General features: G+C 47.0%; 2 protein-coding genes and 1 long non-coding RNA gene across 4 annotated transcripts in view; 2 read left to right on the top strand and 1 right to left on the bottom strand.

Moving 5' to 3' along the window:
* Window positions 1–5,145: 5,145 nt before the first annotated feature.
* On the top strand, window positions 5,146–9,248 carry LOC102536484 (thyrotropin-releasing hormone receptor-like). The gene is made up of 2 exons (XM_006202697.3): window positions 5,146–5,931; window positions 8,862–9,248. Exons 1-2 carry the CDS (start codon window positions 5,146–5,148, stop codon window positions 9,246–9,248), a joined length of 1,173 nt encoding a protein of 390 aa, XP_006202759.1.
* Window positions 9,249–11,643: 2,395 nt separating this feature from the next.
* Window positions 11,644–19,066, bottom strand: part of LOC140687442 (uncharacterized) — a 29,073-nt gene continuing 21,650 nt past the window's right edge. The window contains exons 5-6 of the transcript XR_012061773.1: window positions 12,341–12,498; window positions 11,644–12,136 (exon numbers count right to left, since the gene is read on the bottom strand). The gene's annotated coding sequence lies outside the window, so the exon portion shown is untranslated. The remainder of the gene's footprint in view (window positions 12,137–12,340; window positions 12,499–19,066) is intronic.
* LOC107033386 (uncharacterized) lies at window positions 12,064–17,250 on the top strand. Of its 2 annotated transcripts, none has more exons than XR_012061775.1 (4): window positions 12,064–12,411; window positions 13,272–13,690; window positions 15,400–15,526; window positions 15,818–17,250. It is a non-coding gene; the product is annotated as an uncharacterized lncRNA (long non-coding RNA). The 2 variants fall into 2 exon arrangements; XR_012061774.1 differs by having other exon boundaries at window positions 15,764–17,250.

Here is a 19,066-nt window from a genome sequence, read left to right as displayed (position 1 = left end):
TAAAAAATTGTCCAAATAATATATGAATCCCTGTCCTTATAAAAACCAGAGCATTACAGATAATAATAGCTAGTGTTTGTGGGGTGCTTATGATGTGCTGGGAGTAGGCTAGTAAATGCTTAATGACTGGTTCTAAAAACTAAAAAGAAAAGAGAAAGTGCTCATTTGTAGTGTTTGCTGATATCCATGGTATAAACACTCCCACCAGGTGATTTCAAGTGACCCACATGCTATCACTGGAAGCGGAATTCGAAAAAGATGCCTACAACTTGCTGCCACGAGCTGGTGTGGGCTGGCCGTCATCGGTTGTGCCCCAATCTGTGAAAACCTTTATGTACCTCACCTTATTTAAACCTCACAGAAGTAGATGAAATTGTATTATTGTTAGTGTTCTTTTGAGGTGAAAAAAATTGAGATTCAGAGAAGTTAACTATTTTCCCGAAAGTCACACAGCTAATAAGCTGCAGGCAGAGCCGGGAGTTAAACCCAGAATCCCTGCTCTTAATTGGCAGAAGGGGTGGGCATCCAGCACCAACTTCTAGGCACCCGGGGCCAGGCACCCAGGGGCAGTTACTCGGCCTGCTTCTGGCTTCCTATGTAGCTTCATTGGAAGTGTTTGGAACAGACTCCATCTGGGAGCCCTTCTCTGAGAGTGGCAACATCTCCTCCAGCCAAGGTTGGGAGTAAGATGAGGCCAGTAAGACACTTGGAGCACAAAATCAAAGGAGGCGCTCGCTCTCAAGGTTGTGTGTGTGCCGGGGCTCTGTCCCTCCCCTTCTCTCCCTGACTGTCTATCTCTCTCCCACCCCCTCCCTCTCACTGCAGCTGGTTATGTAAGAATATAATCTTCCCAGAACCCCCGAGGATTGGCCCTTTGTGATTCATTTACTAGAAGTAGTCTCTTGCTTATTCCCAGCCCGATCACTGTTAGGGGAATTGGGTTTATCAAGACCAGCTGAGATGTTTTTCAAAGAATGGGTCACAACTCTGGATCAGGAACCAAATTAGCAGATCGCAACCAGTATTTCTAAAACATGAAATAGAAAAGAAAATACTAGCATACATTGCTTATGGTAAACATAGGCATAATTTTGTAAAACTTATTTCAGCCCCAGGTGCATGTGCGTGTGTGTGTGTACTGAGACGCTATATAAAATTTATTTTCTGTGGGTACTGGGCAAAAAGAAAACTGGTAGCTTAAGTGAATTTGGGGGGATGAAATTGACAATGGACTAACAGAATGACCACCAACTCTGCTTAAATGTCAAACTTGGGGATGCATTCCCTGAATCTCTACCTGACTCTCACCCTAGACTAAATATGGCTCTCCAGTACACACTACCATAATACCTTCAAAACTCTTATGACAAGTGTAATTAATTATCTGTTTGTTTGCTGCCTTCCTCCCTTACTTGACCATTAGTGCTGGGAGGCCAGGAATTAAGTCTTTGGTGTTCACAGTGTCCCCCTAATGGAAATGATGTGAAAAGGACAGGGCCTGGTGGAGAGTTTAGAACTAGATAGATCTGGTTACAATGCTTACTTTATCCCTTGTTGTCCATTAACACCAAGTAGATCACTTCATCCCTCTAAACCTCAGTTTCCCCATCTGTAAAATGGGAGCAATTATGCCCACTTTGCCTAATTCAGAGTTGACTGTTCATTACAATGACCCAGATGAGTCCCTAACACAGTAGGAGACCATCAGTGAACTGTGTCTGGGTCCACAGTAGTATTCGTTTAATGAATGATTGCATGAGCGAGTAAATGAATGACTATGTGAGTGCACACGTCAAGGACTATCTTATTCACTTCCGCATCCCTGGGATCTGGCATGGAGCAGGTGCTCAGTGAATGTTTGTTGAATGACTAAGTGAGCCTCTGCTTCCCCACTAAACAGGCATCACCCCCACTCTTACCTTAGGAATCATATGCCCAGGACTGGAGGCATCTGGGCTAGGCACTGAGCTGAGAAAACAGTGGTCTTGTGGATGGCTGACCTGACTGTCAAACACCAGGCTACTGGCATCTCCTATCCTACTGTTTCTCCTATTATTAATATTTTATATTAATATGATACATTTGTTATAATTAATGAACCAATATTAATGTTATTATTCAGTAAAGTCTATACTCTATTCAGTTTCCTTCAGTTTTCACCTAATGTTCTTTTTCTACTCCAGCATCCCATTCAGGAAGTCACATGACATTCAGTTGTCATGTCTCCTTAGGCTCCCCTTGGCAGTGACAGTTTCTCAGATTTTCCTTGGTTTTGATCATCTGGACAGTTTTGAGACATTACTGGTCAGGCTTCCCCTCAATTGGGATTTTTCTGATGCTTTTCTTGTGATTAGACTGGGGTTATGTGCTTTTTCAAAGAAGGTCGCAGCAGTAAACAGCCATTTTTCATCACATCACATGAAGGGTGACTACTGTCAACATGACTTGCCACTGTTGATGCAATCTTCATCTCCAGGCTGAGGTGGTGTCTGCCAGAAGTTTCTCTACTCTAAAGTTACTTTTTCCTCTCCTTTCCAGTCTTCCTCTTTGGGAAGAAGACACTAGACACAGACCACACTAAGAGGTGAGAGTGGGGATCCACTTCCTTGAGAGAGGAGGAGCTACATCAACTCCTCGAAATTCTGCATGTGAGATTTCTCTATTCCCCCCCATTTATTTATTAAGTCCTTTATTTATATACGTTTGGAATCAGCGATACCTACTTTATACTCCGGGCTATAATCTAAGAATACTACTTAATTTTGTTAGCCAATTGTTCTAGCTTTGCCCATTGGGAGCTCTTTCAGTTGGCTCCTGTATCTCTCTGACGTATCCCCATCAATGTGGGGTATTGGATGTCAGTGGTGAGGACGAGAGAGAAATAATAACTCCTGAATATTTGGTTTTAGCAGCTGGGTGGGTGTTTTAGCAACTGGTGCCCTTACTACTAAGAGGAAGACTAGAGAGGGATGCGGTAGATTATGGGAAACTAGAGTTCCATTTTACACATATCCAGTGCATTGCCAAGTACTGCCCCCTGCTGCTGGCAACTGAACAGCTCAATTAGGCAGGAGACAGCTGGCAGGCTTAGAAGAGAAGCCCGAAGAACCACTTGCAATTAATATAGCTAAAAGGATTGCTCTGGATCACACTCAGGGAAGACTGCCACACCCTACTGTTGGGAGGAGGCATCCAGGACTTAACTGGCATTTGCTACCTTAGAAAAAGTGAGTATGGGACAGCTGGGGTTGGGGTGGGGGCAGGGTGCATAAAGTTGGGAGTGTTGGGGTTCTGCTTCTGCGTGGCCCCTGATTATCTGCATGACACTGGAAATCATTTCTCTCTGGACCTAATTCCCACATCTATAAAATGAGAATAATAATACTTGCCTAGCGAGGGCTGTGGGAAATAATGAGTGTAAGGCACCTGCTGTGGTGTTTGGCCCCAAGTAGGGTACTTTGCTATTATTACTGATGAAGACCCCAGACAACATTGCAGAGAGGTAGTACACATGGTGAGTGAGAATGTGGACTCCATGGACAAATTACTAGGTTCAGATTCTAGTACCCCACCCCTCTTACTACCCTATGAATCCTTGAGCATGTTATTTAACTGCTCTGGGGCTCAGTTTCTTCGTCTGTAAAGGGGGATCTAATAATATCTTCCCTATAGGATGTTGTGAATATAGAATTAAATAATACTTGGTAAAGCACACAGAGTATCACCAGGCTATATTAGGTGCTTCATCTACATCAGTCATCATTCGTTATAAAGACTGACAGTGGGGGATGTCTTGGACCCTGGCTGGTGCCCCCAAAATACTCCCCTGCCAAGTTCACTCTCATTCATTTCTTGCCCATTTATCAGATCTGTAGAGAGAGAGTTTGGGGTCCAAACTCAGACATAAGGAGAGGGGGAAAATGTATGTATATATTGTAGCCCCACCTTTAGGAAGATTCCTCTAGTGAAGAAACTTTTTTTCATTCATTCAACTACCATTCTGCACCTTTTCTGTAGCATGAACAGAGTTAAAAATTTCTAACTGGTCTGGGCCTTGTGAGTGACTCAATCCTGGAGATGGGAGATACCCTTGTGGGAAGGTGGGGCTCACCCTCCAGGAATTTCAGGTATTCTTTAGGAGGAAGAAAAGAAAACTGGGAAAAGTAAGCAGGAGAAAGTGAAGAGGTGACAAGGAGATGAGAAAGTTTAAGAGGAGACAGGACCAATCCAAGTCTAGGTGGGCAAATACCTTCCCTTCCCGCAGCTCTGGGCCTCGGTTCCCCATTTGCCAACAGCAAGACTGAGGTTTCTGCCAGAGAAAACGCGATAGGATCCCAGGATCCTGTTGGGAAGCCAGCGGGTCGCTGTCTCCTCCCCGCTTGCCCAGCGGAGCTGCTCCTGTAGGGAAACAAGGGAGTGAGCGAAAGCGCAGGGCAAAGGCGCGCAAGCAGGGCGCCAGACACCACTGCGCCTTTTAAACAAACCCTCCCTACTGCACCCTGCATCCCCCACCCGACCCCGAGCGTCCAGGGTGCCGTGCCGGCAGCTGGTGGAAAGAACTGGTGCTGGGCTGGGGCAACCAGAATCAGCTAAGCGGCATCATTGCAGAGGACAAGCTAACTCCAGCCGAGGAGCCTGCCTGGGGTGCTCACGGAAAGCAGAGGGAAGACGACCAGTGAGGCGAAGATGGGTCACTACGCACTTTATTGACTGGCTACCCCCGTTTAAAGACCTGAGCCCCTCGAAGCTGGAGAGGGGAGGTGAGAGCTGAGAGGGCTCCCGCAGTCTGTCTTGTAGAAGCGGCGTTCGGGCGCCAGGTTCACGGATGGAGAGGCGCCCTACAACCCAGAACACGCTCCTGCAGTAAACCCTGCCCCGGGAAAGACTGCGCTAACTCCAGCTTAACGTCCTCTTGGGAACCTAGCAGCGCGCGCCTATTTCCAGATTTCCCGGAGTCCCCAGCGACCCTCATAGCGGCAGTGAGACCCTGCACGGAGCTGGAAAGACCAGTTTAGCTGGAAACAGCTGCCGGATTCGCAGCTTCCCGCACAAAGAGCATCCCCAGATCTCCCGAGGACACCTTTGCAGCTGGGAGTAATTCCCCAGTTGGCTGCTGCCTTCGGGGTGCTGCGCGGACACCTGGGAATGGAGAAACCTACAGAGCACCCTGAACGCGCGAACGCGTCGGTTCTGGGCCCCATGCCCTGGCCTCCGTTGGCTGTACAGGCAGTGACCTTGACCCTGGTTCCCCTCGTGTGCGCCGTGGGCATGGCAGGCAACGCCATGGTGGTCCTGGTGGTGGTCCGGAGCCGCCACATGGTCACACCCACCAACTGCTACCTGGTGAGCCTGGCCACCGCGGACCTGTTGGTGCTCCTGGCGGCCGGAGTGCCCACCGTGGCCGAGGCGGCATCTGCCCGTGTTTGGGTCTTTGGCCACGCAGGCTGCTTGGGCATCACTTATTTGCAGTATGTGGGCATCAACGCGTCCACAGGTTCCATCACCGCGTTCACGGTGGAGCGCTACCTCGCCATCTGCCGTCCTTTGCGCGCCCAGGCTCTGTGTACGGTGCCACGGGCCAAGCGCGTCGCGGCGTCGGTGTGGCTGGGCACCGGCGCCTACTGCGTGCTCTGGCTCTTCCTGGCGGACACGCGCGAGACCTCGTACGCCGACGGCGTGCAGGTGCAGTGCGGCTACCGCGTGTCGCGCTCTCTCTACCTGCCCGTCTACTTCCTGGACTTCGCGCTCTTCTACGCGCTGCCCCTGGGCCTGGCCACCGTGTTCTACGCGCTCATAGCGCGCGTCCTCTTCGCGGGGCCGCTGCCTCCGGGCGATCCGGGACGCTGGGGCTCTGCGCACCAGGGTGGCCCCGCTGGCCAAGGGCGCTTCTCTTCCCGCGGCAGCAGAGGTGCCCTCAACTCCCGGAAGCAGGTAGGGACCTCCCTCATTCGGATGCCTGTACTGAGACAGCAGATTGGTGGATGCAAGCTTGAGCTCTTCTGGAGTCAAACTCAAGTTCAAATCCTGGTTTTGGGAGACATCACTTCTGCCTTTCTGAGCCGTAGTTTCCTCTCCTGTTGTGTGAGGTAATGGCAGTGCCGATCACGTTGGCGTGTCCACAGAAATGGCCTAACCCATTTAGAGTCAGTGTCACAAGCTAGACGCTAAATTCATGTTGGTTTATTATTAAACTTCCTCAAAGACTACCTCCGCCATAGCTGTTACTCTCCATCTTCTACTTATGGGGAAACAGGCTCAGAGAGGGGGAGTGACTTTCTCAAGACCATACTACTCCCTCGGACCCTAAAGCTGCCTCAGTGCTCTGGGACAGTCTGAGTGCCCAGGAGGAGGATGGGTTCTGGGGAGACGGGGGGAGAAATCCAGCATTTACTGAGCACTTACTGTGTGCCTGATGTGTGATGGTTCCTGATATTATCCTTGTTTGGGAGGTTTAATATCTATTTTTATGGACAAAGAGACAGGCTTGGAAGGGACAAGGGAGCAAGAGAGGTGACTGGGCACAGGAACCCAAGCATTATATCCTCCACCCCTGCCCCAGCAGAGTGGCGTCCCCAGTGTTTCCCAGGAGGAGAGTTTTCTGGTCCCAGCTGATCGTTATGTTCAGCCTTCCACCCGCACCCTCAGCTCTTGGGGGCGGAGGGAGGACACCTCGTCCTGGCTGAGTCACTCCTGAGTCAGGCAAGGGCTCCCTGTGGCATCTCCCTGCCTCTCGGTTGGGCACACTGTAGGGGGCTCTTCCAGCTGCCCCAGACAGCCCCTTTGGTTCATCCTGCTTGCAGGCACCTTAGCTCAAAGCAGTTTTTAGAGGCAAGAGGGCAGGACACGGGCTGAGCAGGTTTGAAATATTAACTTTTGGGTCCAGACAAATGCAACTCCTTTCCTTCCACTGGCTTCTTTACTACTGTTTATCACCTTCTGGCTCAACCTGGAAGGGATCAACCTTCTGCCTAACCTATGCTTTAGGTGAAACTTCTGGTGGTGGAAAGAGTATTGCAGACCTGGTTTCTGGTCCCTCGCTTTGCTAATATCTTGCTGTGTGGCTTTGGGTGAGTCATGTCACCTCACTGAGCTTTGATTTCCTCCTCTGTAAAATGAGAATAATTATAGTGCCCACCCACCTCAGTGGTTGGTGGTGAATATTATAAATTTGGCATAGAGTGAGTATTTGATATATGGTACAATATATTCTTATTGTTTTGTTGGGGCATTAATGTCTTTTCTGATAGCTGGGGAGAGGGTTTATGGACCGAGTGTTCCTTTCATGCCTAAGAGAGTCCTTGCAGAATGCAATGTACAGTTCCAACAGGGAAGAGGCATTAGAGGAAATCAGGAAGCCCAGCGTAAGGTGGAGATTAATAATAACAACAACAGCAGCAACTAACATTTATTGAGTATTTGCTGTGTGCCAGGCACTGGTCTCAGTGCTTTACCCAAGTTTTCATTTTGAATTTTTACAACAACTCTACAATGGAAACTGAGTCACAGAGAGTCTGCCCAAGATTACAGAACCAAGATTTGAGCCCCAGCAACCTGGCTGTAGAGCCCACACACTGCTATCCAGTATTTATCACCCAAATGAACCTAAAATGGGATGAAACGGGATCTGAATTTGGTAAAATCAGGAGCCAAGGCCTACGAGGTAATTCTGAGGTTTCATGGTTCCTGGAGACTATCCAAGTGCAGAAGTTTATTGACTTAGCCAGAGCCAAGCCTCTTAGGATAGGTTGCTCAAAAGAACCAAACTCATGGGCCCTGAGAAGTAATCATATTCTGGAACGTTCCAGGCTAGCTGCTTTCTTGACTGAGAAAGTTCTCTCTCCCGTATTCTCCAGAGCTGATTAAATATATCCAGGGTTTTCTGGACAGAACCAGTGCCAGGACTATTTGAGCAATTTAAGCTCCAGTAAGTGAACTTTTACTACCCACATTTTGGTCTCTGAAGGGCCACTGAGGACGCCAGGATTAAGGGCACATGGGCGCTGTGGTCCTCCCCGGTGTTAGGGATGTCCCGTCTCCTTTGACAGATGCCCCTGTGACAATTTTGTACCAGAATTTAGAATCTTTTGGAACACCTTCTAGTGTGTACCACCTCTAGGAGGCTTTATTTAGTCTAAACTGTCAGGGAATCGCTGGCCAAAATCGGAAGAGTTAGGAGGTGAAGAGAGGGGAGTGGGGCAAAGGAGGTCAAGGGCAAAGGTGGTCAAGGGCAAAGGCGGGAAGGAGTGTCAGGAGGGAGGGAGCGGGATGCGTGAAAGAGCCGGAGGTGAGCATGCGGCTGGGAAGGCTGGGCAGAGGAGGACGCAGCTGGAGAGAGAGTGGCATGTTGAAGGCAGAACAGCTGGTTTGTGGTTTGGGGACCCAGGGTTCTAACCCAGCTCTGAACCTCATGTGGTTGCAATGGTAGTCACAGTAGAGGTTATGTTAGCAGCGGTAGGACAGCAGCATCTATTACCTGCCTGGCGCTGCTCTACGTTCCTTACTGACATTGACTCCTTCATCCTCATGTCCACCTATGATGGTGGCAGTACTGTGTCTCCATCTTACAGAGCAAGAGACTGACGCTCAGCAGATGAATGAATTTGCTTCCAGTACACAGTGGCCCATCCAAAGGCTTTGGAGGTGGACAGAAGCTGGGGGGCTTCCCAGTCAAAATGACTTGAGCAGGGTGCATAATGGTTTACCAGGTGAGGATGGAGTAGGAGGGAGGGCACACACGAGGGCACAGCTCGGTGAAGCCCGGATGCTCTTTTAGATCACTCTTGCAAGCTCACAGGGAGAGCGGGCATCCAGGATTTTCCCTTGGCACTCATGCCTTCCTTTCTTCCTATCTTACCCGGCAGGTCACCAAGATGCTGGTGGTGGTGGTGATCCTTTTTGCTCTGCTGTGGCTGCCCTACCGCACGCTGGTGGTGGTGAATTCCTTCCTGAGCCCGCCCTACCTCAACCTCGGCTTCCTTCTCTTCTGCCGCCTTTGCATCTACCTGAACAGCGCCATCAACCCCATCGTCTATGCCCTCATGTCCCAGCGCTTCCGGGAGGCCTTCCATGGGCTATTTCAGTGCAGGCTGACCCAGCCCAAGCTCCCAACCCAGGAGGCCACCCTTGTTTGCTGCCCTGTCATCAAAGACTATTCCCAGCACAGACTGCGTTCTTGGAAGGAACCAGGGAGCCTGATGTCCAGGCAGGGAGGGGATCCTGGCACCTTAGGGCAAAGTCCATCCTCTTAACCCTACTGAGTAAAGGGTTCTCTGTGCATTTGGGGAAACATGGCTGTTGGAGGAGAGAGTGGTGTCCAGGGCTGTTCGGTAAAGGTGCACAAGTTGTGCACTGCACAAACCTAGAGGGTCACTGTTCATTTCCCCTAAAAGGAAGGATTTGGGTACCAAGGGAACCAAGATAAAGAAGGTAGCATTGAGGTGGGAAGATGGGGCAGAAAGGGAAATTAGGGTCAGATGGGCCAGAGGGTGTGTGTGTGTGTTTTCAGTAGTCTAGGCAGCTGTAGGACCTCAGCAAAGTATTATTGGCAAGGGGGTCCTTTTAGGGTCTCCACTTGCCATCCAATAGGGCTCAGGAAAGACTCAGAGACCTCTCACAGCATGGGTTAGGGTAAGAGGATTTACTGTGTAAATAATAAGCTTCAAGTTTACAGTCAGGGAGGAAGAAAATGAGTGGCTCCCCCATCCTACCATTACCCCATGGAGAAGATTGAGGGGCCCTGGGGGACCTTACTGGACACGCAGTGTAAGTTTTGTTTTGGTGGAGGGATTGCACCCCTTCTGCTCTCCCTTCCTATCAGGAGCAAGTCAATGCATCCTCATCAGTGAAGGGACACAACAAACTGCCTGGACACCAGGCAGAACGGACAGGGGCTGCCTGTGCTTCACAGGAGTTAACTAGGAACTCTAGCTGCCCCGGGGTCATTGGGAACCATGGGAAGATTCAGTCCCTTCTGCTGAGGAAAGGACCTCTGGTCTCACGGGTGCTAAGAGGAAAGCTCTTCCCCCTCCATGACTTAGGCAGCCCCATGAGAATGTCTGGGGGGACAATGCTGCTCATTGCACACTAGGCTTTTCTTTGGGCATCATCTGTAAAGTGACATGGGTGTATAAGAGAGCCTCAGTTGTATTAGACATCTATCACTCATTCATTCATTTTGGTTACCTGACTTCTGAACATCCCTTTTGTATATGAGAAATTATCCACTTTGTGAATCCGGCTAGAAGGCAGGGCACCTTCTCTTGTTAAAGAAAGCTGAAAAGCCAGATACTCATTTTCTCTGTTCCTTGCCCCTGGGGTATGGGCCACGTGACCTGGGTTCAGCCAATCAGATGCCTCAGGACTTGAATCTTCAGTGACTGATATAAATGCACGGGGAGAGTGCTTTATGTATATTAGCAACAGCAACAGTGGTACCTGTGAATCAGTGGCAGTGGAAGCAGTAAAAGCAGTGACAGCAGTGGGCTAATTTCCCAAAGGAAAATTGAAGTACTTGTTTATCAGAAAAAGGCAGATAGATGTCAGGAGAACCAAACATAAACAAAAAAGCCCACAGCAATCCATAGCCTCCACATGAGTTGACCCAGGTTTAACAGCAGCAGGAGCCTTCTGCCAAAGCAACAAAGTTCATCTTGGTAGTCAATGAGCGCCAGTCCACGCTAATACTGTCACCTGGTAGCCAGAGTGGAAATTGCATTATACGATATCTGCCTGCCGGTCTACCTTTTTTATGTAACAATTTTCTTCCTCTTACCCAGCCTCCCTCCAGCCATCCTGGCTCTTCTCTCATCACCTCCTTGCCTTTCCCCTCCCCTCCCCGTACACTATCCTCACTAATTCATCACTTCTGAGCACAGTCCCTGAGCTCTGTACTGACAGGATTGAGCCGTGGAAATGGGGACTTGGGAAGCTACAGAACTCAAACCCCATTCTGCTCTCTATCACTTTTCCCTTTTCCCCGCCCTCATTCTGGCAGTATTTTCCCCTCTATTTTTTAAAACCATTCATTAAACAAATGTTTATTGGCACACCACCTAAATGCTGGAATCAGCCTGAGATTCACCATCTCCACCTTAAATTCAGTGCTGAGATTTCTACCCTTGCAAGACCCACTTATGTCCCATTGCCCAAATAACTCTGAAGAGAGACGTCCATGCACATATCAAAGTAAACATTAAGTCCTAATTAATTTTATTCTAATAGAACTTAATTTTATTAAATAGAAGATTGTAGGATGGCGTTATGTTCCCCTAAAAGATAAAGTTTTAACTGCTCTGTCAATGTGACCTTATTTGGAAATAGGGTCTTTTCAAATGATCAAGTTAAGATGTGGTCATTAGGATGGACCGTAATCTGATATGACTGTGTCCTTACTTAAAAAAAAAAAAAAAGGCAGAGGGGCACTAAATTTGGACACAGAGACAGCCTCCAGAACTGTGAGACAATAAATTCCTATTGTTCAAGCCACCGAGTCTGTCATACCTTGTTAACTGCAGCCCTAGCAAACTAATACAGATGCCAAGATGGCAGAAGGAATGATTGGAAGACAGGCAGAAGTTACTGAAACACTAAGGAGATTTTTAAGAAGGGAAATACATCAAAAATAAAATCAGACATAATCAAGGCTTCTAGGCTCTTTCTTTGGTGATATTCTCCAATGATGTTGAGTGGAAAAACAGTAGAAAGAATAAAGGACTTATACCTCTGGTGTTCATAAGAGGAATTTGGGAGAAAGATAAGGATTTTGGTATCATCAGCATTTTGGAGGACATTTCATAGTCTGTAATCTTCGCTTCTCATCTACAGTGTTCAGTGAAGTCAATATTGCAACGTTTCTTTCCGTATTAATGGCTCCTAGCAATCAACCAAGCTGGGTCATGAAAGCAAAAAGCTCATCTAGAGAGGACTCAGCTTTGGGCGGCGGTCGCGGTGCCTTATGGGGGATGTAGTCTGGAAAGGAGTCGACCGCGCATTGGGAAACCGGGCATGCCTCTTCTGCGCATGTGCCGTCCTGGATCTCTACCTGGGCGCTCTTTTCCTGTTTTCCAGACTCTTCCTGGGGAGGGTCCTGCGGCCTCCGGAGCCCGTCGTTCCGCCGTCATCTGGGCCTGGTGGTGAACTAGGAGCGAAGCGGGGGCACTCCCAAGTTAAAGCGCTGGCGGGGAGCTCCGGGCCCTCGGGGGCTGGCGGGGAAGGGGCTGGGTGGAGCTGGGCTCGGTCCACAGAGCGTGGACGCGCGCTCTCCCCGCCGCCCTCTCCACGGAGGCCCCGAGGCGGGTTTCCCATGGTCCCAGAGAAAGGCAGCGAGGGCAGGGCTCCCTACCTGCAGACCTCATTGCGGGCGCTCCCTGCAGCCCTTCTTTGCCTGAAGAAGATGCTCTGTGAAGGTGAAAGGTTTGTGCATCCAAACGGCTAAAATCTGATCCCCAAAGTTCCGCTGATGCACTTGGGTAGCCGACTGCCCGGCTGGTTTGAAGAGTACTGGAGGACGTCAGGGAAGTGGGCGAAATTTTAATATAGAAGCTTACATTATAATCATATTAGTTGTTTTATACTAAGCATTTATTAGAAGAAAGAGGTGAGCTGCAGTTGAAAGGAACGGCCAGGGTGCAGATTTGACTGGAAACGATTTCAGGGGGCTGTGGGGGGTGGGGACGTTTGAAGTTTTAAGAGCATGATGTTTGGGTTCAGGTCAGGTCTTGCCATAAAACACTGCATCCCAGGGCATGTTATTTAGGCTAATCCTGTTTCCTCATCTGTGACATGAAGGTAGGAATAATATTTCCCTCACAGGCTTGTTCCGATGTGAAAGGAGATAGCACTTGTGATGAGCAAGCCCAGAGTATAATACACCCTCGATGTGTATTCCTTGCTTTCAATGTTACAGAGAATTTTTAGAGCTCTCATTCAGCCCTCCCAGCCAGGCTTTGAAGTTGGTATTGCCACCCCTATTGGAGCTCTTTTTTTTAAATTGAGGTATAGTCAGTTTACAATGTTGTGTCAATTTCTGGTGTACTAGAGCACATTTTAAAACCTCATTCACCAGAGAATAGGGTGATTTATTCTCTGGTGAATGAATTGAGTTTTGAAATGAGATCTGTTTTACTCCCAGTCTCATGATCTTTGTAATATACATTCCCCTCTACCTACACCTGTTGGGTTTTCTATGGCATGACGACTTGCCTTGTGTGTGCCCTGGAAAGCAATTATACTCTGTATTTTGATAATCAAACCTTTGGACTTATTTTCCTTAGGTCCCAAGGCATAATCGAGGCTTCTAGGCTCTTTCTGCCTCCTGCAGCATTGTCTCGCTCTTCAGCAGCCTTGATTGGAATTTAGAAAAGGCACTTGAACCTTGGGACTCCCAAGTGTAGATTCCAGCTAAGGGAAATGTGGCTACTACATCCAGGTTGAAACAAAACCATCCCAGTGAAGTAAAACCCGGAAGACTCCAAGAACAGAAATCTCACCTGGAAGACCATATTCCTGAACTGAAACTTCTCCCTAGGATTTTAGGGCTGAGACAAAAGAATTCCTGAGAGGAGCGTATTCAAGTTACTGGGCCAGAATTTCTCTCTCTGGTGTGAGCAAAGTCTGGGTGATTGCACCATATCCAGAGACCACTGATTATTGTGACTCAGCAAAGCGTCAGTTCAACTTTCGGAAGAAAGATGTGAGTTGCAATTGAAGGGAACGGGCAGGGTGTAGACTTGTCAGGAAAAGACACGTCACTGGTGGGCTTGTGAGGGCGTGGGTTGGAGGGAAGGGGTACCAGGCATAGCTAAGAAAGTTATTTCTCATAACTTCCGAAACACATACGTGTCATCTCCTGCAGTCTCCATGCTTTCTCTTCATTCTGACTTGCTCAAACCGTATCCATCACCTCGCATGGGGTTTACTGAATTTACTTACCCAGTCATGCAGTTTGCTAGTGACAGAACCAAGAATTGAATTCAGGTCTCTCAATTCCCAGGTCAGGGCTCTGTCCTCCACCACATTTAAGTTAAAAACACATTTTTTAGCTAAAGATCCTCTTGTGAAACTTCAACTAAAGGAGACCAAACAAAAAGATAAACATCTTAAAGCACTTGTGTTCCTTCTTTCTGAGCTTCTCTCAGATTCCTTGATCTCAAGTGGCTAAAAAATATTAGTAGGAAAACAGGTAAATGATATAAAGTCAGTATTTCCCCAGGCCAATAAATATTTGAATACTAGCATCAATTTTGACACTGGAATAGTGTTCTAAACTTTGTAGATACTAAATTTTGTTGACCCAAATCTCCTATTATTGGACTCAGAGGTTACTTTAAAAATTTTCACTCATGAATTGATCATTATTCCATAGAATAATTCCATTGTTTACATTCACTCAATATAAAAAGTTCTGTGTGATCGTTTCAGAATTAAGATTCAGAATTGTTAATATGAGATAAGCCTTACATTGGTTATTAGTATAGTTTCCCATGTCTATTATTATTACCATTTCCATTTTTATATGTAAACATTTTCTTAGATGATCTTAAATAAGTAACACAGGGGCCATCTTGCCAAAAACAGCTGTAAAAGAAATGCAGCAGGTTTCTACGGCAAAGCAATGATAATTTCCATTGTTTCCTAAACACGCCCCAACTTTTACACTCCTGTTTTAACCATGTGATCACCACTCTGTCCTCTCTGTCCTCTGAGCTTCAGAACCGTATCTCCAGCCACCAGCTGGCCATCTCTGCTTGTATCCCCCACACACTGGAGCACAGTGTCCTAAACAGCAGTTCCTTCGCTTCCCATGCTCAGTTCTCTTTCTGTTTTGTTTTCCTAATCTTAGCATGTGATACTCCCTAAGTAACCTGGACCTTCTGCCTCCCATGCACAATGAATCAGTGACCCGCTGCTCTTCCGCCTCATCATGGAGGCTGGGCTCCGTCCGTCCACTCTCACTGGAGCTGCCTGTGGTCGTGTCTCACCGTGGTGACCTAGTTTTCTTACCCGCCAATTTGGCCTTTAAGCCATTTCCCAGTTTTCTAGAGTTGGGGACATAAGTATTTTCTTTAAAGGACCAGTTAGTAACTACTTCTGGCTTTGCTGGCCATATGCTCTATGTCAAATCTGTCCGGCTCAGCTGCGGTGGTGTGAAAGCGGTGCATAGGTAACGTGTGAGCAGATGGAGTTGGCTGTCAGTGAACTGGGTTTGGCCCACAGGCTGTGGCATGTTGACCCCTATACTCTAGAGCCTTGCTTCTGAAATGCAGATTTGATAACAAAACTTACAGTACTTGCTTTATGGATCCCTGTTATTTACAACAGTGGTCTCCAAAGTGGAGGGTAGGGGATACCCCAGGGATCCCCTGGGCTTCCATTCACCTCAGATTAAACATATTGTTTCAGAGATTGGTTTCATTTGAGGACCTGGCTGTGGACTTCACCCAGGAGGAGTGGCAGCACCTGGACCCCACTTAGAGGCTCCTGTGCAGGGATGTGATGCTGGACAACTACAGCCGTCTCGTCTCAGCAGGTGAGCACCACTTCCCTGGATCACTCCCAAGAGCATGTGCTTACTCTGGGTCGCAAAAACATGTTGACTTTAATTATTTAGCCTTGAATGTCAGGGGAGAAAGATGATTAAACCCTTTCTGGGAGTGTAAGTGTTGTGTGTGCTCAGTGCCCTCCCCCCACCCTCCCCCCAGGTGTTCCAGGTCTAATGGCATCTTCACCACACAGGTTCTGAAGCTGTACCTTCTTCATCTTTCAGTTTCCTAAAGTCCAAAGAGCTTGGTCCACGTTCTGTATCATTTCCCATTAACAGGGTATCCTGTTAGCAAACCAGGTGTGGTCTTCAGATTGGAGCAAGAAGAGCCATGGACAGCAGAGGAATTCTCAAGGTAGAACCCCCCAGGGGAGTGATAACTGAGCAGGTAGACACCAGTGGAAGGGAGAGCTCCACCATGGTGGTTCATGGTCACAGCTGGTGTCTTTGTAATGCTTTTCAGGAATCTCTTTCTGTAGGCTCTAGACTTTGGGAAGTAATTGAGGACAAGTGACTGTCATGCTGTAGATACTTAATATGCTGTCCCTGAATAAATATACTTCTTCTTTAATCAAAATTTATGAAGGTTTTTGCCACGAAGTTGCCTGCTCCCAGTCCACAGTCCCTCTTGCACCACACCGTGAACTTTATTTCCATGGCACTCTTGCCTCCCTGACCCCACCCCACATCATCATAGACTTCTTGTATCATCAGACATTCATAGATCAGTGTCAGGGAAAAAAGTCTTGTTTGATTTGCATGATCGGCCTAGTTGCATTCTGCTTTTCTCTCCATCCTTTAATTGAGAAATCAGTTTCAGTCTCCATGCTCGGCCTCACTGGGTGGGGACTAGGGTGAGACAAACGAGATGCCTCAGGCACAAAACTTAAGAAAACCCCCAGTCTTGGGGTCATGCAGGTGCCCTGGAGGTCATGCCTGCCTCACGCTCGTCCCAGCCCTGCTCCTGGTCTCGCTGTCTCTCTCTGAGGCTTCTTTCGGTCTCGTCTGACTTACTCAGAACTCTGTCCGCCACACTTGCAGGGTCCCTCGTGCTTCCTGTTCCTTGTGACTGGTTTACTTTTCCCGTGTCAGAGGGACTCGTATTGTTGGCTCGTTTCCTCTTCCTTCCATCCTGTTGCTTGGGCTGCGGTGGGTGTGCTTGCTTTTTGTTGTTGTTGTTGTTGTTTCCCCCCAAATCAGTAGGAAATGTTTGCACTGGAAAGTCCCCTAATCCTCAGAAGCTGGGCCTGAAGTCCAGTCCCCCACAATAAGGCATTATTTGTAAGGGATTCTCATTTCGTAGCAAATGTGTCACAGCAGGATTGCCATTAAGTTAGTAGGACATTTTTTCCTATCAAATTCTGATTTCCATAAGTGGGCTTTTCCCCCAAACTCATCCCTGCTCTCTCTGCCACATTATGCATTCTGCCCCAGGGGAGATGAAATGTCTTTATCTAACTGGTAAAATTGTCATATGTATATAAATACACATGTGTATAAATGTATATGTAAATACATGCGTGTGTATGTATTGTGTATAGGAATATATCCTTGGGTATAAGTGTGTATGTGTGTGTATATATACGTGTGTGTGTTTGTATACCAGTCCCACTATTTTCCTATGAAACTTAGTCACGTCAAAGGTTTGGTTGCTATTATGAATGGAATTTTATTATCTTTCATATTAAAACTGTATTCTTTGTCTACATGTATCCCTCAGTTTTAGTACTTTTTTGCATATTCTTGTGAAAATTATCATTTATTATAAATGGAAGCTGCTGGGCTGCTTTGTATTTTTCGGGTACTTTGTGTGCTGTGTCGGACACTGGCTCTCTGTCCGGGTGTGCTTCTGCTCGCCCACTTGCTTGGGGCTGTGGGTTGGGAAGAGTGTTTTCCAAATCTGATGAAAAATGTAAATCTGTAAATCTGAGAAATTCAGTGTACCCCAAGCAGGATAAAAACAAAACCACGGGGCACATCAAAATCAAATTTCAAGACACATGAAAATTAAAACCAATTTAATAAAGAGAAAATCTTAAAAGTAGCCAAAGAAATTAAAGACATTATATACAGGGTGTATTCATTTTCTAGGGTTATCACTTCAAAGTACCACAAACTGGTTCTAATATTTGGTTTTTGACCCCAGTTCCTGACACAGAACTCCTAAATCCCTTGGAATTTCCTCGATGACAGCAGTGTCTTATCTTCTAATGAAGGTCCACTCTTGGTGGACTCTTGGGTTGGGGAATGGCCATGATCAGGAGCTTGAAATTTTCAGCCCACCTCCCATTCTCCAGAAAGGAGGAGAAGGGGCTGGAAATGGAGTTAATGATCAATCATACCTCTGTGATGGAGCCTCCATAAAAATCCCAACAGTAAGGGATTTGGAGGGCTTCCGGGTGGAGGTGCTGGGAGAGTGACATGCCTGCAAGCCCCAGGCCCCTTCCCATGTTCCTTGCCCTCTGCGTCTCTTATTTGGATGTTCATCTGTATCCTTAATCTTAATCCTTTTATTATAAACTGGTAAACAGCAGGTAAACTGTTCCCTTGAGTTCTGTGGGCTGCTGTAGCAAGTTAAACTCTAGGAGGGGGTCATGGGAACCTCTGATTTATAGCCAGCCTGTTAGAAGCACAGGTGACAACCTGGACTTGGGATTTGAAGTTGGGGGTTGGTGGGGGGCAGTCTTGTGGAAGTGTTCCCTTAACCGGTGGGATATGACACTATCCCCAGGTACAGTCAGAACTGAGATAAGTGGTTGGACATCCAACAGGTGTCACAGAATTGCTTGGTGTGGGAAATACCCCCACACATCTGGTGTCAGAAGTGTTGTGACTATGGTAGTGGTGTCGGCGTCAAGGAAAAACATACAGGAGAACTGAGTTTTTCCTACACACGGGGGTTAAGTCTTTAACATATCTTTAAGGAGGGACTCAAGTTAACCTACAAACATCCTACTGGATTATATCCTCAAATGTAACAGTGAATATATATAAGGAGTGCTTAAAAGCAAAAGAAAAAAAAGTTGTACACACTATGTTAGTGTTTAGATGACATTTTAAGCTTCAAAATAAGGCTTCTCTCCATTTTTTAGACCAACAACTCTTATTTGTTTAAACAATGGAAATATGTGTGTTTTTTTTAATTATAGTTGATTTACAATGTTGTATTAGTTTCTGGCGAACAGCGAAATGATTGTTACATATATTCTTTTTCAAATTCTTCTCATAATAGATACTGAAAATAGTTCCCTGTACTATTCATTAGGACCTTGTTTATCTGTCTTATACATAGTAATTTGCATCTGCTAATGCCAAACTTCTAATTTATCCCTCCCCACCTTTCCTGTTTGGTAACTATAAGTTTGCTCTCTGTGAGTCTGTTTCTATTTTGTAAATAACTTCATTTGTATCATTTTTTAGATTCCACACATAAGATACACTATATTTATCTTTGTCTGACTTCACTTAGTATGATCATCTCTAGGTTTATCCATGTTGCTTCTTATGTGGTTTTAATATTAAAATCCA

This window comes from Vicugna pacos, chromosome 19, assembly GCF_048564905.1.
Source record: "Vicugna pacos chromosome 19, VicPac4, whole genome shotgun sequence".
Classification (NCBI taxonomy): Eukaryota; Metazoa; Chordata; class Mammalia; order Artiodactyla; family Camelidae; genus Vicugna; species Vicugna pacos.
Note: the sequence above shows the minus strand (reverse complement) of the source record. Positions and strands in the feature narration are given on the sequence as shown.

What these genes read in the sequence shown, in the direction of transcription:
- LOC102536484 (XM_006202697.3), top strand. Translation starts at nt 5,146, where the DNA reads ATGGAGAAACCTACAGAGCACCCTGAACGCGCGAACGCGTCGGTTCTG. An exon ending in CCCTCAACTCCCGGAAGCAG is followed by an intron (nt 5,932 to 8,861) that starts GTAGGGACCTCC and finishes CTTACCCGGCAG; the next exon opens with GTCACCAAGATGCTGGTGGT.